This window comes from Manis javanica, chromosome 9, assembly GCF_040802235.1.
Source record: "Manis javanica isolate MJ-LG chromosome 9, MJ_LKY, whole genome shotgun sequence".
NCBI classification, from domain to species: domain Eukaryota; kingdom Metazoa; phylum Chordata; class Mammalia; order Pholidota; family Manidae; genus Manis; species Manis javanica.
In genome coordinates, this window is record NC_133164.1 from 77,726,697 (window position 1) to 77,754,357 (window position 27,661).

At 40.9% G+C, this 27,661-nt stretch overlaps 1 protein-coding gene across 3 annotated transcripts in view; it reads right to left on the minus strand.

Annotated features, from left to right (window-relative positions):
- Positions 1-27,661, minus strand: part of ANKRD12 (ankyrin repeat domain 12) — a 182,188-nt gene that overhangs the window by 114,247 nt on the left and 40,280 nt on the right. For all 3 annotated transcript variants that reach the window (XM_037008382.2, XM_037008384.2, XM_037008380.2), the window contains exon 2: positions 5,737-5,875. In XM_037008382.2, coding sequence (XP_036864277.2) covers positions 5,737-5,823 — 87 coding nt within the window. In that variant the 5' untranslated portion in view covers positions 5,824-5,875. The remainder of the gene's footprint in view (positions 1-5,736; positions 5,876-27,661) is intronic.

Sequence of the window (27,661 nt, forward strand, 5' to 3'; positions counted from 1 at the left end):
CACAAATGCAGCCTTCACTATATTTAAACATTTAGAAATAAAAGTTCTCATCTTTCCTCCCTTTAATACTGTATTCTGCCCCCACAACTCTCCTTTGTGGTGTGTCCTGCTTCTCTCTGTTCTCCTTATTCACTCTCGCCTTCTCCTAAAATGTTTGAACTCCTCCATTTTTGCCCCACACTCTTTCTGGCGTTGCCATTCCTGTAGATTACTTTTCCACAAATCCTCATATATTTATTTTCAATCTACCTATTTTGAGCTCTAGACTCACATCTACCTACCTAATACTTCAACTTGGATGTTTCAATGTCCAATTCAATTCATCAAGTACAAGTCAAATATTCTTCTCAAATCAACCTGTTCCTTTTACTGAATTCCCTTCCATGGAATAGCCCAATCACCTCAAAGTAGACCCAGATTACTTTTTGTACATACACAGTTAAGTTTAATTCAATGTCTTCTAGATATGTGAACTTCTCTCTATCCCCATTGCCACTGCCATACTGCCTTTTGCTTGGAATTTTAAAATAACACTCTCACTGGTCTTTATCATGGATCTTCCCTTTTGGCTCACTGACTACAAGTTAAAGTACGAGATCCTAGCAAGACACATAGGCTATAATGGGCTGACTTCTGTCTAATGCTCATTTCCTATCCTCCATCCTTCACAGGCTACATTCTAACTTCATATGCACTACTGCAACAGATTCATATCTTTTATATAGCTTCTGCTTGCTGGTCACATACTTCATTATCCTTGAGAATTGTTTCTATTCTACTGAGACCATTCCTGAAGCCCCTAGAAATGATGCTTCTATCCTTTTTATCCCATCATTGTACACTCAATATTTTCATCAGTGTGATTCTTACAACAGTACAGAAAATTTCAAAATATGGTCTCTGAGACCATTTCAGAGGATCTGCAAGGTCAGAAGTATGGTCACAACAAATATTATGTCTATTTCCAAGATGTTATAGTATATTTCTCTCATTCTCTCAAGAATGTAGATTAGAGTTTTCTAAAGACTACATGGTAAGTGATATAAAAATATACTGCATGCAGAAACTGATGAGAATTTGGCTCTTTTGTTTAAACCAGACATTAAAGATATTTGCAAAACCAATGACACTTGTCAGACTAATGATTTTTATCTGGGAATATAAAGTTGTTTTTTATAAAAATATGTGAGTTAATATGTAACACTTTTACTATTTTTTAAAATCCATTAATAAACATTTAAATTTTGTCTCAGTTTTAATTTCTGGTATTGTAAATTATTGACAGATATACCCACATATAAAAAAGCTCTTTGGGATCCTCAATTTATATGTTGAAGGGCATCAAGGGACTCTGGGAACAAAACACTTCAGATATACAGGTAAAGTAACTAAGAGCCTTCATAAAAATTTAGACCATGCCTTAACCACTCATTGTTTTATTCCAAAGGTCATAATTCTCCTATAGGAATCCCATGTAAGGTTTGTTGGATAAAATAAACAAATTAATGAAATCATGTTCTTAAGATCTGTCACATTAAAACACATTTGGGAAACTTCTGTCTGTGGTGGAGTAAAGATATTTAAAGTATCCTTCCAAGAACAACCATAAATCTGAACAAAATTGTCAAAAACAATCATTTCAAGTTTCTAAAAACTGAAAAAAGGCAAACAACAAATTGAGAAGCATTTTTTTCAAGAAAAACTGCTGCATTACTGATAAGAACAGTAAGTGTCTCAGGCATTCTTGCCTGGGGTTTGCTCTTATTCCCTTGACAATGCTTAGTTTGTGGTAAGAGCTACCAGGGTGGGGCTGGCAATGAAAACAAGCATCTTTGCTGCCTGAGAGCACTGCCTTAATTTAGTGTAGAGGGCCAAAATCCCACACTCAGCCACATTGTTGATAAAAATAACTAACAGGGCAGGAAACAAATGGGGTAGGGGGTGAACACAGTTCTATTAACCTAAGATTGTAGTCCCACTGTGAGGGAGCAGCTGCTGGTGGAGGAGCCAGAAATTTAGAGAAGAAATCAGAGAGACATCGGAGGCATTAGATAAGACTGCACATATCCCTGGTTGACAGGGAAAGCTATGTAAATGTATGGGGAAAACCTGAGAAGGGCTAAGCTCTCCATATATCTCTTACTGACTGGGAGATTGTGTGCACATACAGTGGAGATCTGAGAGGATCCAAGCTCTCTACACATCCTTAGTCGACTATACACAAGCAAAGGGAAGACCTGGGTGAGCCCAGGGGAAAGTAAATGCCAGGGAAGATTTGAAAAATGTCTAAACACTAAACCCAACACACACACGTCTGTCAGCAGTAAGTGGGAGTCTTACTGGCTCATGGTGTTTGAACATATCTCTGACCAATTAATGAATGCTGAATAATCTATGCAGATACAGGGGCAAACCCCTAGGAAGCAACACTAAAAACGAAAAAGAAAAAAAATGGACACCAGTGGTTATGATAATACCACAGAGAAACTCCTGACATTTTACTCAAAGTAAAACAAAACCCATCAACAATTACAACTTTCAGATAGGAGATAACAAGAATCTAAAATTGTATAGCCACTATAATACATGACCAAAAATTGTCCAGTTTCAATAAAAATTAAGACATATATGAAAGCAAGGAGAAAAGAATTCAACGAAACTTCTCCAAGTGGTCCAAGATACTAGATTTAACAAAGACTATAAAGCAGGTATTGAAAAAAGCAGAGAAATTGTTTAAAAATTAAAGTATAAAGCTTATCAAAATAGAGAACATCAATCAAGAAAAATTACAAAAAGAGCCAAATGGGAATACTGGATTTCAAAGGTAGAGTAACTGAAAGTATATTATGTTCAATAACAGATATGATGGGATGGTAAAAAAAAGAAAAATCAGTAAATTAAAATATTAAATTTCATGAGTGCCATTAATCTATAGATGCATGAAGCTCAACAAACTCCAAGAAGGATAAACATAAAGGGAACCTAAACATGTTGCAGTCAAATTGTTTAAAGATGTAAGAGCAGCAATAAAAAAAAAAATTCACACAAGGGCACAATTAACAGCTGACTTCTCATCATAAACAGTAAAAGCATGAAAGAAGTTGGATGACATATTCAATCTTCTAAAAGAAAAAATCAACTAAAAATCTATATCCAACAAATCTATCCTTTGAAGATATAGGCAGTCACAAGAAGTCCATATACTGTAAATCCCCATTTATATGTTAGATCCAGAATATAGACAAATCTACAGATAGAAAGTAGATTAATGGGTGTCTTAGACTGTGGAGGTTGGGGACAGAATGGTGAGTGACTGATAATGAGTACACAGGGTTTCTTTTATAGGTAAAAATGTAAAATTAATAGTGGTAATAATTACACAACTCTACAAAAATACCAAAAATTACTGAATTGGACACTTCAAATAAATAAATTGTGTGGCATGTGAATTATGTCCCAAAGCTGCTTTTAAAAAATGGCAAAATCAGGATATTCCTAGATCAATGAAGACTGATGGAAATCGTAACTAAAAATGTGTCTTATAGAAAATACTAAGGAAAATTCTTACAGACTCTAAGGAAATGACACCAGACAGTAACTTGAATCCACAGGAAATTAAGAATGCCAAAACTGGTAAATATGTAGGTAAAAACAAAGAACTATATGAATATATATTTCTTCTTATTTCTTTAGAAGGTAAGACTGAATAAAGGAATAATTATAACATTCTTTTGTCAGATTAGTAACAATGTAGATATAATCTGTATTAGATAGATAATGAAGGGGCAGAAGTAGAGCTACACTGGAGCAAATTTGCTGTATCTTACTGGACTGAAGTCAGCATTAACCTGTAGTAATTAGGATGCACATCATAGTCCTTAGACCAATATTTTAAGATTACAATTCAATACAGTTTAAAGTTTTAACTTTGTTTTAACACAGATACATAGTATAAAAAATCAGAAATGTAAGTAGAACACTGTAAAATATTTAAAAGAAAAAAGGCAGCATAGATGGGAAACAAAAGACATCAAACATGTAAGAACAAACAGTAAAATGGCAGATACAAATACACACTTATCAATGACTACATTAATTGTAAGTGGATTAAACACTGCAAACAAAGGCAGAAATTGCCAGTGGAATCAGGCAAGAAAAAAAAAGTATCCATATAGTAGTATTGTAAAAGAAATAAAATGATCTCTGTATGTAGATGACATCCCTACATAGAAAATCCTAAGGACTCCACAAACTTTTAAAGCCAACAGATGAGTAAAATAAGGTCACAAGATACAAGATCATTGTATAAAAATCAATTGTATTTCTATATACAAGCAACGAAACACCCAAAATGAAGTCATCTACAATAGCATCCAAAAGAATAAACTACAAATAATTTAATAATATAGAAGTGCAAGGTCTGTACACTGAAAACTATGAAGGAAATCTGTAGTTAAAGGAAATTGAAAATCTAAATAAAAGGACGCAGATTCTGTGGTGATGGATTGGAAGATATTGTTAAGACAGCAATAATATTCAAAGTGATCAAAGTTATACACAGTCAACATAAAGAATCAATAAAATCCCAATTAATGTCCCAGCAGGCTTTTCTTTTGCAAAAACTGACAAGCGAATCCTAAAATTTATAAGGAAATGCAAAGGACCCTGACTAGCCAAAAACAATTTTAAAAAAGACAAGGTTTAAAAACTTACACATCATGATTTTGAAAGCAGATTTGGGGTTTTCTGGGGATTAGGGTAGGAACAGGGACTGATTGCAATTGGGCATAAAGATCTAGCAATGGAAATGGTCTAAATGGATTGTGATGATGGTTGCAAAACTCTAAATTTATCAAAAAAGAGCTGAAATATACTACTAAATGGGTGAATTTTATGTTGTATAAATCTTACCTCATTATGCAGCTAAAAAAGATTTCTACACAAATGTTCATAGCAGCTTTATTCACATTAGCCAAAACCTGGAAATGTTTCAGATGTCTTTCAACAAGAAAGTGGCTTGGGGGCAGGGGGAGATTTAAAAGGAAAAAGAAAACAGAAAGAAAATTCAAAGATGGTATGTCAAAATAACTAGACAGAGGAGAGACTAGGGATAGTGAGACCAGTTGGAAGACAAGTGCTAAGTCTAAATGAAGGTTTTGAGGACCTAAATTAAACAGAAAGGAAAAGGACAGATATAAAAAGACAGTATCACAGGTCACTGGCAATGATTAATAAAAACAAACATTTATTGAGCACTTACGATGTACTAAGCATCATATAATAAGCACAATACTTATCCCATTTCACTGTCACCGCAATTTTATAAAGCACTATTGTCCTTTATTACAGAGAGACAGTGAGGTTTAGAAAAGTTACATAAATGTATCCAAGGTTACAGACATGGAAAATGGAACAGCTACTGTAGTATGTGTGCTTTGCTACAAGGGATCAAGTGGTGGAGGCAGAAGTTCCAAATGATTGTGAGGTCCTGGTCTTCTTCCTGCCTCTCAATGATTATTGTAATCCTGAGATCTTAGTAACTGTGTCATCTTAGGGAATGAAAAACAATCTTACCCTACAGGAATCCAATTTATTTCTAAAAAGTTTAGATAAATGGTTTGGATTTATCTGCCATCCATACTGATTGTTATTTTATGAGTAATTACCAAAAATACTAAATTGGGAGTCTTTTCCTAGTTCCAAAAGAGTCAACGAATCTTTAGGATAATCATATACCTTTCTTCCATATGGTTTTTCTACCATATTGCTGTCACTGTCAGAATTTTCACTCTGAACTGGTTTTGTGAACCCAGATTTGGGCATCTTATAGCTGTTCAGCTAGCTTCTTCTTTTATCAGTCTTCTCATCCTGGATCCTGCAAAGAATGGATATGTAAGGGTTATTTGTAAATGTAAGCAATGAAACCTACTTAAAGTGTGTGCACCACAAGTAGTGCAATTTGTTTTTCACTAAGTCTCTATAATTTATTTTCTCAGAGAGGCTGTCTTAGCCTAAAGGAAGTTTTTATTTAATAATTTGAGCTTCTAATTAAAGTTCTCTTGTTCAAGTCCACTCCGCTTGCCACCGAAAAACAAAGAAAACTACTTTTGTATTTCTTCCCACCTTCTCTAGACTTGTATCTAATATCCAGTTTTCTGGGTAACGAGAAGCAGTAGATTGGAAGCAGTGTCAAAAGGTTTGTCATTCCAGCATGGCTCAGGAAGTGAGAACTCGAATAGATTCTCTGATAGTTCTGCATCCGTCTAGAAGTTACTCCTGAAGACCCAACCAAGAATCTGATAGGTTTGATGAATAATTTCACAACATCTAATTCCATTTTAAATTAATTAGATTCTTCCTGCTTCAAGTTCCTGGAGCGGTTTATTTTCCTATACTGAACTCCCAAACATCCCCAGGCATTTAGTCACTTTATCAACCTACTCACTGATTTAAATCCTTGTCATACTGAGATAGAGCAGGGAAATGGTACAAGGGTCATACCATTTTTAAAATCTACTTAGCCTGTGATAAAGGCCCAGCTTATTCTTTAACTCATCTATATTTATATGTTCTTCTTATTCTTCAATTAAGTAACATTGTAACCAGGATGAGACAGACCTCCAGAGTGCAAATAAAGAAAGCTACAGTGAGTAAAGAATGTCAAAATACTGATCAACAGTCACCTTACACAATCCTATTCTTAAAACAAAACTTCAAAAGAATTATCACCTGTATATATCATGCCTTATATAAAACCTAACCCAAAAGGTCCTATTAACAACACCCCAAACTCTTAAGTGTACCTCCTGAGGTTGCCCATGCTCCCGCTTCTGAGTGTATATGCTTCTTTAAATGAACGTTTTGCTGCTTACCCCTGAAGGGCCCCCACCAGTAAAGATGGCAAACTTCCGGCTTCTCTTCGGGGTCCTCGGTTCCCGCCGGTGCCACCTGAAGCCCAATCACCTCTCGCCCCCCTCCCAATCCCAGCACCTAGCCAACAGCCACCAGCCCCGTAGAAGTAACACCACAATCACCCTATGCCCCTTCATATATAACCCAGCACCTTTCCCTAATAAAGCGGAATTCTCCGGTGAATTGCTGCTGTGTGCCGCTCCTTTCCTTTCAAACCCTACTGTGCTTTGTCTTTGAATTCTTTCTCAGGACAAAACAACAGTCAACCCGCATTCACCACCAGTTGCGTCTCTGTCATTTTGCTACTGCATTCAGCTTTCTAGTCTTAAACACAATCCTTTCTCTCTCCCTATTTCATTTCAGTCAAGTAGGGAAGTGGGTGCAGGAACCACTGAGTAGGGAGGGGCTTGCATGTTCTCATCACCAGGGCAACCAGAGTGAAACTGTGGCCGTACAATTTTGTTCCTTAGCCGTCTGCCTCAAGTTTCCTTTCCTTGTTTTGGGACTCCAATCACCTGAAATTCACTCTATCCAGTGCACCATGGCTCCCACAAATTCTGGGGGGTAGGGATATAATTTTCATGCCATGCAGATCAAGTGGACACTGGACGCCAGGTGACCCTGGCTTTAAGAGTTGGCAAGGGATTTGCCCTATGCTGATCAGTTCAATGAACTTGCCTTTTCTCCTTCTGTGCTTCCTTACTTTCTGCTACTTGCATGGCTACACAACTAAAAGGTCACTTTTTTGGGACCCTTGCTACTCTTCAAACTTCACTGAATTCCTTTCTTACCTGCACTACTTGTCTGACCTGTTTGAGAATTCTTTCCCTATCAAGGTCAAGAGCCTTCCCTCCCCCGTCCTAGTAGAGGTTTTGCATAATGTGCAGGGAGACCTCCCCAGATGGGGCTGCCTCGCAACACTACCATACTTAATGATTATTTCATGTACTGTTTCCTTTCCAGTTTGTTCAGCCTTCTGTCTCCCGCTCTGCAAACTGACTTTAATAGGTCAAGGACCCTCTTAGAAGTTTATGCTTATGTACAAGATTATGCTTGAGAGATTCAGAAAAAATTCCAAGAGGAGTTCAATATAAATTTAATATAAGGGGAAACCATAAGTCATTAAATCTGTGTTGCTCTGTAATGACCTATTAGCCACATGTGGTTGCTGAAAAGTTAAATTCAAAGTATAGTAGCTATCATATTATATAGTACAGACACACACATTTCTAACATCACAGAAAACTCTACTGCACAGCACTGAACTAGACTGAGGCTGATGAACAATGCGAAGATGACTTGGGTCACAACAATAAGCAGAATGACTGACAAGACAATTTTAATTATTCCATGCTATAAATTTCTTACAAATGGATATCAGAGGCCTAAGAAAGCTACATTCTAGTACCTATGTGAATTATTGAAACTCAGACAACTTGTAAAGAATTAGTAAAATTTATGTTCCTCAATTTGCTCTATAGGTGCTGTAGAATTTGGTTTAATAGGAACAAAACCAAAAATCCCTAAATGAACTGAATTAATCTGTAAATTATCAAAAGTAGAGTATATTAATCTGAATATAGACAAATTAGAGTGTATTCCAACACAAAAAACTGCCAGAGTTCAAACAGTTCAAATACTTTATTTTATAGAGGAGGAAACAAAGAAATAAAGGAAATTTTGATCCTACACAAGAGGCAGAGTTTACCTTGTCATACAACTATTTTGACTATTATGATATAAAGAGAATCACCGAAATATAGAACCGTCCTCAAAGCTAGCCTTGTGTAAAGCTTGCAGAGTTAAAGAGTTACAAGTCATGTATATAAACAGAAAATTTCTGGCTCAAAAGCAAAATTGAGCTGCATAATACAGTAGGCATTAGCCTACGTGAGATTATGAAGATAAAACAGTATCTCCTTTGTAAATCAAGCAAAACAAGTTACTGGTAAACAAAGGAGTGTCATGATTACTTTTTGAGAAAATTATACATGGAAAATACTGTATTAATAGAGTGCATGTTAGAAAAAGCTTCTATTATTTTTCAGAACTTTAGACAATTTCAGGACTTACAATAAAAATCACAATTAGATTCCAAAAATATCACTTCAATCAACAAATACTAAGCATTTAATATATAATCAGGTTTTGAATCCATGATATATATTATAATCACTAAAGCAACCACTATAAAAAGTATACAAAGGGATAATCAAAATCACATTAGGTAAACTAAGCAGAATATTTAAAAATGTTCAACTAACACAATGGAAAGCAGGAAAAGAAAAACTGAGGAATAACAGAACAAACAAAACAACAGCAAAATGACAGACCTAATCTAAACACATGAATAATTCATGTGAAATGCAAATGTTTAAACATATCAATTTAAAAGAGATTGTCAGAAAGGGGAGTAAATGACCAGATTTTTTGCTATTAACAAGAAATATACTTCAAGGATAATGATACAGGTAGAGTAAAAGTAAAAGAATTGAAAAAGATATGCCATGCAAGCATTAGTCAAGGGAAAGCTGGAGTAACTATATTACTATCAGATGAATATTGCCCTCAGAGCAAAGAAGGACATTATTACATATATTACATACTGATAAAAGGGTCAGTTCACTAAATCTGCATTGAAACTCGCAAAAGAACTTCCAAATACAGGAACAAAACACTAACAAAACTGACAGGAGAAATAGATAAATTCGTAATTCAGCAGGAAGCTCCAATTTCTCTCTTCACTAACACGGAAAATCAAGGAGGATATAAAAGAATTGGAAAATGTCATCTATTTGAATCTGTTGGATCTAACCGACATTTATAAGGAATCTGCCCTAAAACTGAATAATTATTCTTTTCAAAGTGCAAACAGAATATTCACCAAGATAGGCCACATCATGGGTCATAAACAAATGTTAATGAATTTTAAATAATTAAAATTATAAAAGTTTGCTCTTATAATTTAAACCAGAATCATTTATAGAAAGGTAATATACCCAAATTTAAAAATAGAAATGAAACTGAAAATGGGTCTTTAAAAAGATCAGTAAAATTTATAAATCTTTAGCTAGACCTATGAGAAATAAGAGAAGACCTACATAACCAAAATCCACAGTGAAAGAGGGAGTATCACTACAGATTCTAAAAACACATAAAGGGAGAGGCGGAGCCAGGATGGCGGCATGAGTAGAGCAGCGGAAATCTCCTCCCAAAACCACATATATCCATGAAAATAAAACAAAGACAACTCTTCCTGAAATAGAGACCAGAGGACACAGGACAACATCCAGACCACATCCACACCTGCGAGAACCCAGCGCCTCGCGAAGGGGGTAAGATACAAGTCTCGGCCCGGCGGGACCCGAGCACCCCTCCCCCCGGCCCCTGGCAGGTGGAGAGGAGTGAGCAGGGAGGGAGAGAGAGCCCAGGACTGCTGAACACCCAGCCCCAGGATTCAGGACCAGAGCGCAGACACAGTGCATGCGTGGGGTCCTGGATACTAGGGTAACAGGGTGGCAGGACCAGTGAGCGGGTGCCTGACGCTGATGCCGGAGAACAAAGAAACGGGAGCGGTCTTTTTTTTTGGCGAGTGCTTTTTGGAAGCCTTAAAGGGATAGGGACCCCAATATTAGGGAAAAAGGGCAACAAGACCAGTGAGTGGGTGCCTGCGACAGGCGCCTGAGGACAAAGAAAATTGCGTGTTTTTCCCTTCTTTTTTTCGCGAGTGCTTTTTGGAAGGCTTAAAGGGCAGGGACCCCAATACTAGGGAAACAAGGCAGCAAGACCGGTAAGTGGGTGCCTGAGACCGGCGCCTGAGGACAAAGAAAATCGTGCATTTCTCCCCTTTTTTTTTTTGGCGAGCGCTTTTTGGAAGCCTTAAAGGGACAGGGACCCCAATACTAGGGAAAGAGGACAGCAAGACCGGCAGGCAGGTGCCGGAGACTGGCGCCTGAGGAAAAAGAAAAACACGCATTTTTCCCTGTTTTTTTTTACTCTTTCATTACTGCTGTTGTTGTTGTGGTTTGGAGAGTGCTTTTTGGAATTCGTAAAGGGGCAGGACAGGACACTTAGCACAGAAGCAGGGAATCTGTGGATCTCTGGGGACTCTAACCCCCTGGGCAACAGGGAGCACAGAGGCCCCTTACGGATAAATAGCCTCCCGGCCACTCACTCTGCAATGGGGCTCCACCATTTTGGAGGAGCAGCCCCAGCCATGCCACGCCCACAGCGAAAGTGGAGATAAACTCCAAACCAACCAGGCAGGTAGCAGAAGCCCTGTCTGCGCACAGCTGCCAAGCATAAGGCACTAGAGGTCGCTATTCTCCAGGAGAGGAAGGCCACAAACCAACAAGAATGAAAGCTCTCCCAGCTGTCACTTGTACCAGCCCAGCAAACTATCTCTATCACGATGAAAAGGCAAAACTACAGGCAGACAAAGATCACAGAGACAACACCTGAGAAGGAGACAGACCAAACCAGTCCTCCTGAAAAAAGAATTCAAAATAAAAATCATGAACATGCTGACAGAGATGCAGAGAAAAATGCAAGAGCAATGGGATGAGATGCAGAGAAAAATGCAAGAGAAATGGGATGAAGTCTGGAGGGAGATCACAGATGTCAGGAAGGAGATCACAGAAGTGAAACAATCCCTGGAAGGATTTATAAGCAGAATGGATAAGATGCAAGAGGCCATGGAAGGAATAGAAACCAGAACACAGGAACGTATAGAAGCTGAGACAGAGAGAGACATAAAAAGGATCTCCAGGAACGAAACAACACTAAGAGAACTATGTGACCAATCTAAAAGGAATAATATTTGTTTTATAGGGGTACCAGAAGAAGAAGAAAGAGGAAAAGGGATAGAAAGTCTCTTTGAAGAAATAATTGCTGAAAACTTCCCCAAACTGGGAGAGGAAATAATCGAACAGACCACGGAAATACACAGAACCCCCAACAGAAAGGATCCAAGGAGGACAACACCAAGACACATAATAATTAAAATGGCAAGGATCAAGGACAAGGAAAGAGTTTTAAAGGCAGCTAGAGAGAAAAGGTCTCCTATAAAGGAAAACCCATCAGGCTAACATCAGACTTCTTGACAGAAACCCTACAGGCCAGAAGAGAATGGCATGATATATTTAATGCAATGAAACAGAAGGGCCTTGAACCAAGGATACTGTATCCAGCACGAATATCATTTAAATATGATGGTGGAATTAAACAATTCCCAGACAAGCAAAAGCTGATGGAATTTGCTTCCCACAAACCACCTCCACAGGGCATCTTACACAGACTGCTCTAGATAGGAGCACTCCTAAAAAGAGCACAGAACAAAACACACAACATATGAAGAATGGAGGAGGAGGAATAAGAAGGGAGAGAAGAAAAAATCTCCAGACAGTGTATATAACAGCTCAATAAGCGAGCTAAGTTAGGCAGTAAGATACTAAAGAAACTAACCTTGAACCTTTGGTAACCACGAATATAAAGCCTGCAATAGCAAAAAGTACATATCTCTCAATAGTCACCCTAAATGTAAATGGACTTAATGCACCAATCAAAAGACACAGAGTAATAGAATGGATAAAAAAGCAAGACCCATCTATATGCTCCTTACAAGAAACTCACCTCAAGCCCAAAGACAGGCACAGACTAAAAGTCAAGGGATGGAAAAACATATTTCAGGCAAACAACAGTGAAAAGAAAGCAGGGGTTGCAGTACTAATATCAGACAAAATAGACTTCAAAACAAAGAAAGTAACAAGAGATAAAGAAGGACACTACATAATGATAAAGGGCTCAGTCCAACAAGAGGATATAACCATTGTAAATATATGTGAACACAACACAGGAGCACCAGCATTTGTGAAACAAATACTAACAGAACTAAAGAGGGAAATAGACTGCAATGCATTCATTTTAGGAGACTACAACACGCCACTCACCCCAAAGGATAGATCCACCAGGCAGAAAATAAGTAAGGACACACAGGCATTGAACAACACACTGGAACAGATGGACCTAACAGACATCTATAGAACTCTACATCCAAAAGCAACAGGATATACATTCTTCTCAAGTGCACATGGAACATTCTCCAGAATAGACCACATACTAGTTCACAAAAAGAGCCCCAGTAAATTCCAAAATATTGAAATTCTACCAACCAATTTTTCAGAACACAAAGGTATAAAACTAGAAATAAATTCTACAAAGAAAACAAAAAGGCTCACAAACACATGGAGGCTTAACAACATGCTTCTAAATAATCAATGGATCAATGAACAAATCAAAATAGAGATCAAGGAATATATAGAAACAAATGACAACAACAACACAAAGCCCCAACTTCTGTGGGATGCAGCGAAAGCAGTCTTAAGAGGAAAGTATATAGCGATCCAGGCACACTTGAAGAAGGAAGAAAAATCCCAAATGAATAGTCTGACATCACAATTATCGAAACTGGAAAAAGAAGAACAAATGAGGCCTAAAGTCAGCAGAAGGAGGGACATAATAAAGATCTGAGAAGAAATAAACAAGATTGAGAAGAATAAAACAATAGAAAAATCAACAAAACCAAGAGCTGGTTCTTTGAGAAAATAAACTAAATAGATAAGCCTCTAGCCAAACTTATTAAGAGAAAAAGAGAATCAACAGAAATCAACAGCATCAGAAATGAGAATGGAATAATCACGAGAGACTCCACAGAAATACAAAGAATTATTAAAGACTACTATGAAAACCTATATGCCAACAAGCTGGAAAACCTAGAAGAAATGGATAACTTCCTAGAAAAATACAACCTCCCAAGACTGACCAAGGAAGAAACACAAAAGTTAAACATACCAATTACGAGCAAAGAAATTGAAACGGTAATCAAAAAACTACCCAAGAACAAAACCCCGGGGCCGAACGGATTTACCTCGGAATTTTATCAGACACACAGAGAAGACATAATACCCATTCTCCTTAAAGTTTTCCAAAAAATAGAAGAGGAGGGAATACTTCCAAACTCATTCTATGAAGCCAACATCACCCTAATACCAAAACCAGGCAACGACCCCACCAAAAAAGACAATTACAGACCAATATCCCTGATGAATGTAGATGCAAAAATACTCAATAAAATATTAGCAAACAGAATTCAACAGTATATCAAAAGGATCATACACCATGACCAAATGGGATTCATCCCAGGGATGCAAGGATGGTACAACATTCGAAAATTCATCAACATCATCCACCACATCAACAGAAAGAAAGACAAAAACCACATGATCATCTCCATAGATGCTGAAAAAGCATCTGACAAAATTCAACATCCATTCATGATAAAAACTCTCAGCAAAATGGGAATAGAGGGCAAGTACCTCAACATAATAAAGGCCATATATGATAAACCCACAGCCAGCATTATACTGAACAGCAAGAAGCTGAAAGCATTTCCTCTGAGATCGGGAACCAGACAGGGATGCCCACTCTCCCCACTGTTATTTAACATAGTACTGGAGGTTCTAGCCACGGCAATCAGACAAAACAAAGAAATACAAGGAATCCAGATTGGTAAAGAAGAAGTTAAACTGTCACTATTTGCAGATGATATGATACTGTACATAAAAAACCCTAAAGACTCCACTCCAAAACTACTAGAACTGATATCGGAATACAGCAAAGTTGCAGGATACAAAATTAACACACAGAAATCTGTAGCTTTCCTATACACTAACAATGAATCAATAGAAAGAGAAATCAGGAAAATAATTCCATTCACCATTGAATCAAAAAGAATAAAATACCTAGGAATAAACCTAACCAAAGAAGTGAAAGACTTATACTCTGAAAACTACAAGTCACTCTTAAGAGAAATTAAAGGGGACACTAACAAATGGAAACTCATCCCCTGCTCATGGCTAGGAAGAATTAATATCGTCAAAACGGCCATCCTGCCTAAAGCCATATACAGGTTTGATGCAATCCCTATCAAATTACCAGCAACATTCTTCAATGAATTGAAACAAATAATTCAAAAATTCATATGGAAACACCAAAGACCCCGAATAGCCAAAGCAATCCTGAAAAAGAAGAATAAAGTAGGAGGGATCTCACTCCCCAACTTCAAGCTCTACTACAAAGCCATAGTAATCAAGACAATTTGGTACTGGTACAAGAACAGAGCCACAAGGCAGTGGAACAGATTAGAGACTCCAGACATTCACCCAAACATATATGGTAAATTAATATTTGATAAAGGAGCCATGGACATACAATGGCAAAATGACAGTCTCTTCAACAGATGGTGCTCGCAAAACTGGACAGCTAAATGTAGGAGAATGAAACTGGACCTTTGTCTAACCCCATATACAAAGGTAAACTCAAAATGGATCAAAGACCTGAATGTAAGTTATGAAACCACTAAAACTCTTGGAAAAAAACATAGGCAAAAACCTCTTAGACATAAATATGAGTGACCTCTTCTTGAACATATCTCCCCGGGCAAGGAAAACAACAGCAAAATTGAGCAAGTGGGACTACATTAAGCTGAAAAGTTTCTGTACAGCGAAAGACACCATCAATAGAACAAAAAGAACCCTACAGTATGGGAGAATATATTTGAAAATGACACATCCGATAAAGGCTTGACGTCCAGAATATATAAAGAGCTCACATGCCTCAACAAACAAAAAACAAATAACCCAATTAAAAAATGGGCAGAGGAACTGAACAGACAGTTCTCTAAAAAAGAAATACAGATGGCCAACAGACACATGAAAAGATGCTCCACATCGCTAATTATCAGAGAAATGCAAATTAAAACTACAATGAGGTATCACCTCACACCAGTAAGCATAGCTGCCATCCAAAAGACAAACAAGAACTAATGTTTGCGAGGCTGTGGAGAAAGGGGAACCCTCCTACACTGCTGGTGGGAATGTAAATTAGTTCAACCATTGGGGAAATCAGTATGGAGGTTCATCAAAATGATCAAAACAGACCTACCATTTGACCCAGGAATTCCACTCCTAGGAATTTACCCTAAAAACACAGCAATCAAGTTTGAGAAAGACAGATGCACCCCTATGTTTATCGCAGTGCTATTTACAATAGCCAAGAATTGGAAGCAACGTAAATGTCCATTGGTAGATGAATGGATAAAGAAGATGTGGTACATATACACAATGGAATACTACTCGGCCATAAGAATAGGAAAAATCCTACCATTTGCAGCAACATGGATGGAGCTGGAGAGTATTATGCTCAGTGAAATAAGCCAAGCGGAGAAAGAGAAATACCAAATGATTTCACTCATCTGAGGAATATAAGAACAAAGGAAAATCTGAAGGAACAAAACAGCAGCGGAATTACAGAACCCAAAAATGGGCTAACAGGTACCAAAGGGAAAAGAACTGGGGAGGATGGGTGGGCACGGGGGGATAAGGGAGGGGAAGAAGAAGGGGGGTATTAAGATTAGCATGCATAGTGGGGGGAGGGAGAAAGAGGAGGCAGGGCTGTACAACACAGAGAGGACCAGTAGTGATTCTACATTTTGCTATGCTGATGGACAGTGACCATAATGTGGTTTTTAGGGGGGACCTGATATAGGGGAGAGCATAGTGAACATAGTATTCTTCATGTAAGTGTAGGTTAAAGATTTAAAAAAAAAAATCAGTCCCTGTGTGCTGACCTCCAATGAGTTCTACACAGTGGTATAGAGGGCATATCAAAGTGTGGGCAAAGGGTCTGTTTGTTTCTATGCAGAAGATCAAGACTTAGCTTGGCTACCCAGAAAATGAACTAAGATACGATATGAGGAGGAGCTTCCGGCATCAGCACTCTCTGGAGTGTTGGCAGCCGCGCTCAGAAAATAGCGCCCAATGCAGGGCAGCCGGAAGGCCCCGAACTTCCTAATGACAAATCATCCCACACCACTAAACTACATGCTAATTGCGCCTTGGCATAAGGACCAATGAGACCCACCAAATTGTTATGGTAATAAGGCATATGGAGCCGCACCAACCAGGTCAGAGCATGAGAACTATATAAGCAAGCCTCTCCTTCCCCTCTGGGTCCTGCCCAACTCATTTGTTTCACAAAGAGCTGAAGAATAAAGCTTTCTGCAGAAGAATCCTGCTGTTGTTGCGTGCTGTTCTTGCCAGTGAGGACGGGGCACGCGACAAGTGGTGCCGAAACCCGGGAACCAGAACATCACCAGCACAGAGAGGACCCTTCAGACATCTGGAGAGGATTCAGAACTGCAGGTCAGAAGAAAGCCCGGAGGGGTAAGTTCCGAGAGTCCCCTGCTTTTTAGGATGATGGTTGATGGTTCACTGTAAATAAGGAGGCACCATGGGGAAGGCACCGTCATTAGTCACGGCGCTGCAGACAGCTCTCAAAGAGCGAAACTTGAAGGTCTCCAGCAAAGTCTTAGGATCTTTTGTGAAGGAGATAGACCGTGTGGCCCCCTGGTTCATTTGTTCAGGGTCCCTCTCAATCCCGAGCTGGGACAAACTGGGGAAAGATCTTGATAGAGAGGAGGAGGAGGGTAGCCTGAGGGGAGGCACCAGGCCCCTCTGGAAACTGATTAGAGCTTGTCTGCAAGATGAGAGATGTGAAAAGGTAATAAAAGAAGGTCAGAGAGCATTGACAGATATCCAAGAGAGCATGTCAGAAACGGAACGGGAAACAGAGCGCGCGTGGCCGAAAAAAGGCCACAAAAACGAAAGTAAAGAAACCCCAGAGTGAGGGAGAAAGCCCGCCTAGGGCAAAAGCGAAAGAGCCCCGAGAAGCGAGTGACGATCGCCTCGGAGAAAATAGTAAATACCCCTGGAAAGAGTTGAGGGACCTCCAACTCTCCAATAGGGAATCTGAGGAGGAATTAACGTCCGCAGAGGAAGGGGAAGAAAATAAAACCGCAGAGTGCAGAAGTAAGGGAACCAGCAAAGTTGAAAAGCGGACCAAGGAAAAAATGAAAGCAGGGTGTCCCCCGACGCCCGTTGCCCCGCCACCTTACGTGAGTGGCGCACTCTCCTTTTGCCACCCAGATACTCTTCAGGCAATTAGACAAATGTTTCCTGTATTTGAGGATAACGGTGTATGCTCTCACCAACCCCTGAGTCATAAACAAGTTAAAGACTTAGCGGAATCCGTCCGAGCGTATGGGGTCAGTGCCAACTATACCATAGCACAAGTTGAGAGATTAACAGAGACAGCCATGACACCCGCAGACTGGCAATATGTAACTAAGGCATGCCTTTCTAGTATGGGGCAATACATAGAATGGAAGGCATTGTGGCATGATATCAGTATGACCCAGGCACGCGCAAACGCGGCCGAAGGACAGCCTGCGTGGTCATATGATATGCTGACGGGCCAAGGACAGTGGGTAGCCAACCAGACCGCCTTCCCCTTACAGGTATACGCACAAATAAACACGTGCGCCGCCAAGGCATGGAAAGCCCTCACCAACAAAGGAGAAGTATCAGGCAATTTGACAAAAATTATTCAGGGGCCGAGCGAGCCATTTTCTGACTTTGTCGCTCGTATGATGGAGGCCGCAGGCAGAATATTTGGAGATCAGGAACAAGCAATGCCCCTAGTGGAGCAATTAGTATTTGAACAATGTACCAAGGAATGCAGACAGGCGATAACACCCTGGAAACAAAAAGGGATACACGCCTGGTTGAAAGCCTGTAGAGAAATAGGAGGGCCACTCACCAATGTGGGCCTAGCCGCGGCCATATTACAGAGCCACAAACAAGCCAGGATCACTAACAGAAGTATCAAATGCTTTCAATGTGGGAAATTAGGACATATAAAGAGAGAGTGTAGGAGCCCAGCTTCAGAACAAACAACCAAAAAGACCCCTGGGTTATGCCCTAAGTGTAAGAAAGGCAGGCATTGGGCCAATGAGTGCCGGTCTATTAAAGATATAGAAGGGAAACCCTTAGAACTGCCAAAAAAACGCCCAGAGGGGCCCCCGTCACCAGGGCCCGCAAATATATGGGGCAACCAGCACGCAAGTGTCATTCGGGAACAACCAGGCCCCCCAAGGAGAGCCACTTCAGGTTCCGCGGGATTGGACATCCGTGCCACCACCAGAATAGTGTTGACTCCACAGATGGGAGTTCAGCCTATCCCTTCAGACTTTAAAGGCCCCCTACCACCAAATACCATTGGGTTACTCCTAGGGCGCTCTTCTGCTGCATTGAAAGGTCTGGTAGTTCATCCCGGAGTCATAGATCAAGATTATGAAGGACAGGTAAAAATCATGTGTTCGGCCCCTAGAGGAATCTACCCTATATCTCCGGGAGACCGCATAGCCCAGCTCTTAGTTTTACCTAGTCTCCACGCCAATTATCCTGCTACCAACACGGAGAGGGGAGAAAGGGGCTTCGGCTCCTCTGACTGGGATTCAGCCTTCATAGTATTAGATTTAGCAGACAGACCAAAATTAACTCTTCAAATAGAGGGAAAGAGCTTTGAGGGAATCCTAGACACTGGAGCAGATAAAAGTATTATCTCTGCAACCTGGTGGCCCTCCAAGTGGCCTGTGACCCAATCCTCACATTCATTACAAGGTTTAGGATATGAGTCAAGTCCTTCAATTAGTGCCAAACCATTGAAATGGCGAGCCCCTGAAGGACAAGAGGGTACAGTCACCCCTTATGTACTCCCTCTACCGGTCAATTTATTGGGGAGGGATGTCATGAGAGACTTAGGCCTCAAACTCATTAATGAATACTCCACCCCCGCCCAAGGCTTGATGATGGACATGGGATACATCCCTGGCAAGGGGCTGGGGAAACACCAACAGGGACACATAGAGCCCATCCTGCCCAAAGTAAAGAATGACCGTCACGGCCTGGGTTTTTCATAGGGGCCATTGAAGATGCCATGCCCATACCTTGGCTCACAGAGGAGGCCGTATGGGTTCCTCAGTGGCCCCTATCCTCTGAAAAATTAGAAGCAGCTCATTGCTTAGTGCAAGAGCAGCTCCAAGTGGGACACCTAGAACCCTCTGTGTCCCCATGGAACACACCCATATTTGTAATCAGGAAAAAGTCAGGATCATGGAGGTTGCTTCATGATCTGAGAGCAGTAACTGCTCAAATGAGAATGCTTGGACCCGTACAACGGGGACTGCCACTCCTCTCTGCCTTACCCAAAGAATGGAAAGTGCTCATAATAGATATTAAAGATTGTTTCTTTTCTATACCTCTAAGCTCCAAGGACAGGGAAAGATTTGCTTTTACTTTGCCAGCTATTAACCATGAACAACCCGATGCCAGATTTCAGTGGAAGGTCCTCCCTCAAGGAATGGCAAATAGCCCCACCATATGTCAACTGTACGTTCAGCGAGCGCTAGACCCAATTCGTAAGACCTATCCCACGCTAAAGATCATCCATTACATGGATGACATCCTTCTTTGCTCCCCACAACCAGCGGAAATAGAAGAAGCATATATAGATCTCACTAGATCCCTAGAAAATTGGAGACTGAATATAGCAAGCGAGAAGGTCCAAAAATCTAGTGTTAGCAAATTCCTAGGAGCAACCATTTACACAGATGTAATTTGCCCCCAAAAGCTTGAGATAAGACATAATCAATTGCGAAATTTGAATGACTTCCAAAAACTCCTAGGGGATATTAATTGGTTGCGCCCATACTTAAAGATACCCACCACTGAGTTGACACCACTGTTTAAAATCCTAGAAGGAGACCCACAACTAACGTCACCGCGCTCCCTCACACCTGAGGCATTACAAGCCATTCGCAAAGTGGAACAGGCTTTGATGACAGCACAGCTAAATAGGGTTCAATTGAATGAACCCTTTGAGTTGTGTGTCCTTCCCACCCCAGAGCTGCCAACAGCAGTCTTATGGCAGCACGGCCCACTGATCTGGATTCATCCCCAAGCCTCTCAGGCTAGGACAATAGAGTACTATCCGGCAGCCGTGGCCAAACTTGCTTTGAGAGGAGTAAAAACCTCCATGACACATTTCGGAGAGGCTCCAGCTAAAATTATAACCCCTTACAGCGTAGAACAGATACAAGTATTATGTGCTATGAACGATGATTGGGCCATACTTGCTTACAGTTTCTCAGGAACCTTTGATAATCATTTCCCTAAACATCCCCTCATCAACTTCGCCAAAAATCATCTCCTAGTATTCCCTGGGGTCACTAGCCTAACCCCGCTGCCTCATGGAAAAACAGTTTACACGGACGGGTCTAAGACAGGCACAGGTGCCTATGTCCATGATGGCAAAGTTGTGACAAAAGGCTACACGCCTGACACTCCACAAATAGTGGAATGTCGCATAGTCTTAGAGGTCCTACAAATCTTTCCTGAACCTTTAAATATTGTGTCTGACTCCTGTTATGTAGTTAATGCAGTCAAATCTCTAGAAGTGGCTGGGCTAATCAAAGCGTCCAGCCCAGTAGCCACTTTGTTCAAACAGATACAATCAGCACTACTTCATAGACAATCTCCTTTGTATATAACTCATATCAGAGCACATTCAGGCCTTCCTGGGCCTATGACTCAAGGCAACCACCTGGCAGACCTCGCAACCAGAAATATAGCTTTTCCCCTGCTAGACCCTATCACCACAGCTTCAAAATTCCACACACAATTTCATGTCACTGCCGAAACGCTGTGCAAGCGGTTTAGCATAACCAGGGCCGAAGCTAGGAACATTGTCCTTAGCTGCCAACATTGCTGCAGCTTCCTTCCCGCACCTCATGTTGGGATCAACCCCAGAGGTATTAGGCCTTTACAAGTCTGGCAAATGGATGTGACGCATTTTTCACCTTTTGGGAAACTTAAATACGTACACGTATCCGTGGATACTTGTTCAGGAGTCATCTTTGCCTCCCCATTGTCAGGAGAGAAAGCTTCCCATGTCATCCAGCACTGCCTTGAAGCTTGGAGCGCATGGGGGTTACCACAGATTCTGAAAACAGACAATGGCCCAGCCTATACCTCTACAAAATTTGCTCAATTTTGTCATCACATGGGGATAAAACATATCACTGGCCTTCCCTACAACCCACAGGGTCAAGGGATTGTGGAACGCGCGAACCGCACGCTCAAATCCTATTTACTTAAACAAAAAGGGGGAATTGAAGATATACCCCCCACACCAAAAACTGCCATAGCCCTAGCACTTTTCACTATAAATTTTTTGAATCTGGATGCTCAAGGCCATACAGCAGCGGATCGCCATAATCAGTGGCCAAAAGACCCACAAGAACTAGTAAAATGGAAGGACGTGTTATCTAACCAATGGAAGGGCCCGGATCCAATCATAATCAGATCCAGGGGAGCTGTGTGTGTTTTCCCCCAGGGTGAAGAAAATCCCTTCTGGATCCCGGAGCGCCTAACGAGGAAAGTCCTAAACAAAGGAGATGACTTCGCTGTACCTCCTGACCCTGCTCCTGACACTGGAGACGCCGACTCAGGGAGTATTGAGATGGGGAATCCTGTCTGCCTTTCCTAAGCCTATGCCTGTCCGTTTCAATGCAGCCGTTTTCCCCCGCTTTTTCACCACCAACTCTAGTATGAACTTGCCCTACCTAGAAAAGGACACCCTAACAGCCCCGTTGGGAGAAAACCGATCCTTCGTAACTAATGGGTCATTATGCTTCACCACTCAGAATCTAGCTGGCTGTATCTCCCTGAAACGGAGGAAATACGGATGGTTCAGTGACATAATTCTAGAGGCCAGTGGCCTCCCCGTTATGTCAGCTAAATTTGAAGGGCCTAATAAGGAAGGAAGCCCACCCTATAAGAACATGACTATCCACCAGATGGTTCTCTGGATCAATGGCACATTTGTACACTCTCCCAGGAACAATTCCACCGACAGGCCTCGTCAACCCAAATATGCCTCCCATTGTGTGGGCGACTATGAGGGAGAGCTGTGGCCCTGGACTGACTGTCAGTCAACTGTAGTAACGTGGGCAACTGAGAGGCAGGAGTTTACCATCTCCCCAGATATGGAGGGACGGCCAGCCAATGAGGCTTGGTGGCCAGTAAAGGTGCTCGAAGGCGAGTTTCGTCAGCAGCTGAGCATGAACCCCTTCCATAAATGGATGCTGTGTGGAGTCAATGGCTCGTGTACCGACCTCTCCCCCTTTTCCGCCCTCCAGGGTGGGGGAATCGGTGTAAAAAATATCACCTTTTGGTGCGAGAACAACCACACGCGCGCACACTGGAACATGACCATGACCCATAACAACGAGAACTACACGTGTTCAGCAAAATCAGGTCGAGTCACCTAATTCCCTTTTTCCACCTTCTCCAGTATGCGTATACCCCCCATTTCTGTTTATCTTATCCAATAGTAGCTTTGACTCCTGCTCCAATGAAACCTGCTTTCTGTCTCAGTGTTGGGATGCGCGTAACTTTACCAATGCTTTGGTAGTCCGCATCCCCCGTTGGGTCCCTGTTCCCGTAGACGCCCCTAACACCATGACTCTGTTTCGAGAAGGGCGCGATTTCGGCGTTACAGCCGCCATAGTGCTCCTGATCTCCGCGACCGCGGTCGCAGCCACCGCCGCTGGTATAGCTTTAGACACCTCCATCAAATCGGCTACAGAGCTCAATAACCTTGCAGCCTCAGTAGCTTCTGCCCTGGACCAACTGTCCACACCTAATGGCAAACTGAAAGGAGGAATAATGATCCTCAATCAACGCATAGATCTCGTGGAGGAACAAATGGAGGTGCTCTGGCAAATGGCCCAATTGGGATGTGAGCGGAAATATCGTGCCCTCTGCATCACTAGCATTCAATATGAAAATTTTACACGGGCAGCTAATCTGTCATGAGACCTGTCCCAGTATCTTTCAGGAAACTGGTCCCAAGACTTCGATGGGACACTAGAAGAGCTGCGGCGAGAAATTATCCACATCAACTCCACCCGTCTAGATATCTCCGTAGCAGAAGGACTCTCTTCCTGGTTCCTCAGAGCTCTCTCCCACGTCAAGGAGTGGGCGGGCATGGCTGGGATGGGCGTGTTCCTGCTTGGAGGTCTCATGCTCTTACTCTGGTTGTTATGCAGACTCCGCAACCAACATAAGCAGGACAAGGTGATCCTTGCTCAAGCCCTAATGGCGATAGACGTTGGCGCCTCTCCCCAAGTGTGGCTCAACATGCTTAAGAAGGAAGCTCGGCTTTAGCTTGAGGTAGCTCTTGCACCCTGAGCCCATGTGGCACTGCACCAGGCCCGAGTACCTCATTGCTTAATCACAGCTTTCTTTAAGAAGCTCATGGTGCAAGAGGGTTGAGAAAAAAGGTCCAAACCCTTTGTACCAAGCGGTCCCAACGCCAGCCAGAGGATGTGAGGCAAAGCACTGCAAGAGGTCTTGGACCCCTCTGAGAGGCATGCCTGACTGCATAGGGGTAGATGCCCAGAACCCCTCTCCAAAAAGGGGGCATCAGGAAGTATGATGGAGGTCAGGCCTCTGTCTCCGCCTCTGCTGGCAAGTTCCGCCTTGAGCTTCTGTTAGACTAAAAAGGGGGAGATGTTGGCAGCTGCGCTCAGAAAATAGCGCCCAATGCAGGGCAGCCGGAAGGCCCCGAACTTCCTAATGACAAATCATCCCACACCACTAAACTACATGCTAATTGCGCCTTGGCATAAGGACCAATGAGACCCACCAAATTGTTATGCTAATAAGGCATATGGAGCCGCACCAACCAGGTCAGAGCATGAGAACTATATAAGCAAGCCTCTCCTTCCCCTCTGGGTCCTGCCCAACTCATTTGTTTCACAAAGAGCTGAAGAATAAAGCTTTCTGCAGAAGAATCCTGCTGTTGTTGCGTGCTGTTCTTGCCGGCGAGGACGGGGCACGCGACACTGGAGGACTCGTGCCGGGGGATGATCATCAAAAAGCCTCCACAGGGATCCGGGTGGTGCTGCAGTTGTGACTGCGTCCATCCCACCGTTTCCTGGACTTGCCACTGGAATTAGGAGGGAGATGTCTAGGCTGGCACGTGCATACAGTGAGACAATGAATTTGAGTGGATCTGTACTGTTGGAACTCAACCAGGAGTTGGGAGTGGTGCAAGTTGTAGCGCTCCAAAATCTTACGACTATAGACTATCTACGGTTAAAAGAACATATGGGATGTGAACAGATCCCAGAAATGGGTTGCTTTGTCTGATTTCTCTCAGACTGTTCAAGTACAGTTGGACAATATCCATCATTATCATAGACAAATTCTCACAAATGCCTAGGGTGCCGAACTGGTTTTCTTAGCTTCACTGGAGATGGCTGGTAATTATAGATTTGCTTAGTCTATGTCACTGTATTCCTATTATGTTAATATGTGTGTGCAAGTTAGTTAGTAGTTTAAAACCTATACATGCTTAAGGTACTCTACAAGAAGATATGTCAAAGAAATAATCAATCCTCCCATGTTTTCTTCCATATGCTACCTCTATAGCTTTTCTTCTTCCTTCCTAATTACAATCCTTAAATAGAACTCGTGCCTCATATCAAATTTACCGAGCATCGTAATTCCTCCAGGTGGTAAAGATACCACGAGACAAGTGCTGGGCATAGAAGCCACAGGGCATCAATCTGCAAAGAAGTAAAAAGCTAACCTTTTCAAACAATATGGCTTCTCTCTCACTTACAACTTTACATCTCCTGGTATGGCCCCGGAAGATGACTGGTTAGCCAGAGACGGGTAAGATTCTTCAAGGGAGGAACAACCTAAGACAGGCACAGTCGCAGGGGGGCCATCAGGTGAGAAATTGGGGATCAACAGTGGTGAGGCTTAGAACCTCACCCCCCCGCTGTTTTGAGAGAAATCTTCTGCATCCATGGATGTTTTAAGGCCATTGTCTAGCTTGCATTAACATATAGTCTACAGGCACACACCTGATCATCTACAATTGCTCTCTTACAACACTAAAATGTTTTCTACCTTTATCTTGCATCTACCTACCACTTCAGCATTTCATTAAAAATAAAAATAGTAATAATAATAAAGGGAGAAATGTGGGATCCACATATAAATCAAGTATAAAAATCAAATGAATATTCATATTTGACCTGATTGTTTATAATTCATAATGTGAGATCAAAACTGAAAGTTTCTGTGATGACTGCCCTTGTAATGTTCACCATGTAACTTATTCACTATGTAAGAATTCGTTCACCATGTAACAACTTGTTCATTATGCTTCAGAAGACTGGAGACTGACGAGAATTAGGCTTGAGGTGGATTAATGATTGTGCATTGAGCATTGACCCCCCTATACAGAATTTTATTGTGTTAACAACCATTTGATCAATAAATATGAGAGATGCCCTCTCAAAAAAAAAAGAAAAAAAAACCACATAAAGGTTAATAAGGGAGTATTACCAACTTTATACAAATAAATTCAACAAATTAAGTGAAATAGACAAATTCTTTTAAAGGCACACACTACCAAATCTCACTAAAGAAAACATAATCTCAATAACTTGATAATTAAAAGATATTGATGTCATATTTAGAAGTGAAAAAAAAATCTCTCCAGGGCTAGATGGCTTCAACAGTGAATTCTGCATAACATGGAAGAAAAAAATATTGACAATTTTATACAAACTCCCCTGAAATAGGTAAGAGGGAGGAACATATTTTATGAGGTAGGCCATCAATACTCTGATATCAAATCAGAAAAATCCTTTTACAAGAAAACTGTAGTTCAATATACCTCATGATCACATTAAAAAAAACCGTCATTAGAATGAATATTAGCAAATTAAATCCAATTATATATGAAAAGGATAATACATCACAACCAAGTAGGATTTATACCAGGAATTCAAGGTCAGCTTAGTGTTTGAAAATCAATCTATGCAGTTCATTGTATTAACAGACTAGGAGCAAAAAATGAGCATCCCAACAGATACAAAAAAATCATTTGACAAACTTTAATATCCATTAATGGCAACGCTCAGCAAACTATTGAGAACATGAATGCTGTCTTTCTCTCCTAAGATGAACAATAAGGTAAGATGTCAGCTCTCATCACTTCTCCACGCCCAGCTTTACTGAGGTACAATTGGCAAATATTGTATATATTTAAGGTATACAATGGGGTGACTTGATTACCACAATCAAGTTAATTAGCACATCTATCACTTCACATAGTTAGCATTTTCTGTGTCTGTGGTGAGAATACTTAAGATCTACCCTCTTAACAAATTTCAAGTATATAATATCACATTAACTATAGTCACTATGCTGTACATTAGATCCCCCAACTTGTTTATTTTACAACTGAAATTTCTATTCTCTGCTTTTTTGAATTCAATGCTTTTTACATTTCACATATAAGTGAAATTATACAGTATTTGTGTCTGTCTTATTTCACTCAGCACAATGATCTCCAAGTTCATCCATGTTGTAGCAAATGGCAGGATTTGCTTTTTCTTATTGAATAATATTCCATCATAAATATATATACCATATTTTCTTTATCCATTCATCCAGCACAGACACTTAGGTTGAGTCTGTACCTTGGCTATTATGAATAATGTTACAACAAACATGTGAGTACAGATATTTCTCCAAAATACTAATTTCATTTCCTCTGAATATATCTCTGTAAGTGGGATTGCTATATTAGATAGCAGTACTATTTTTAATTTTTTGAGGAACCTCCATACTGTTTTCCATAGTGGCCACACCAATTTATATTCCTACCAACAGTGTACAAGGGATTTTTTTCACCACACCCTCAC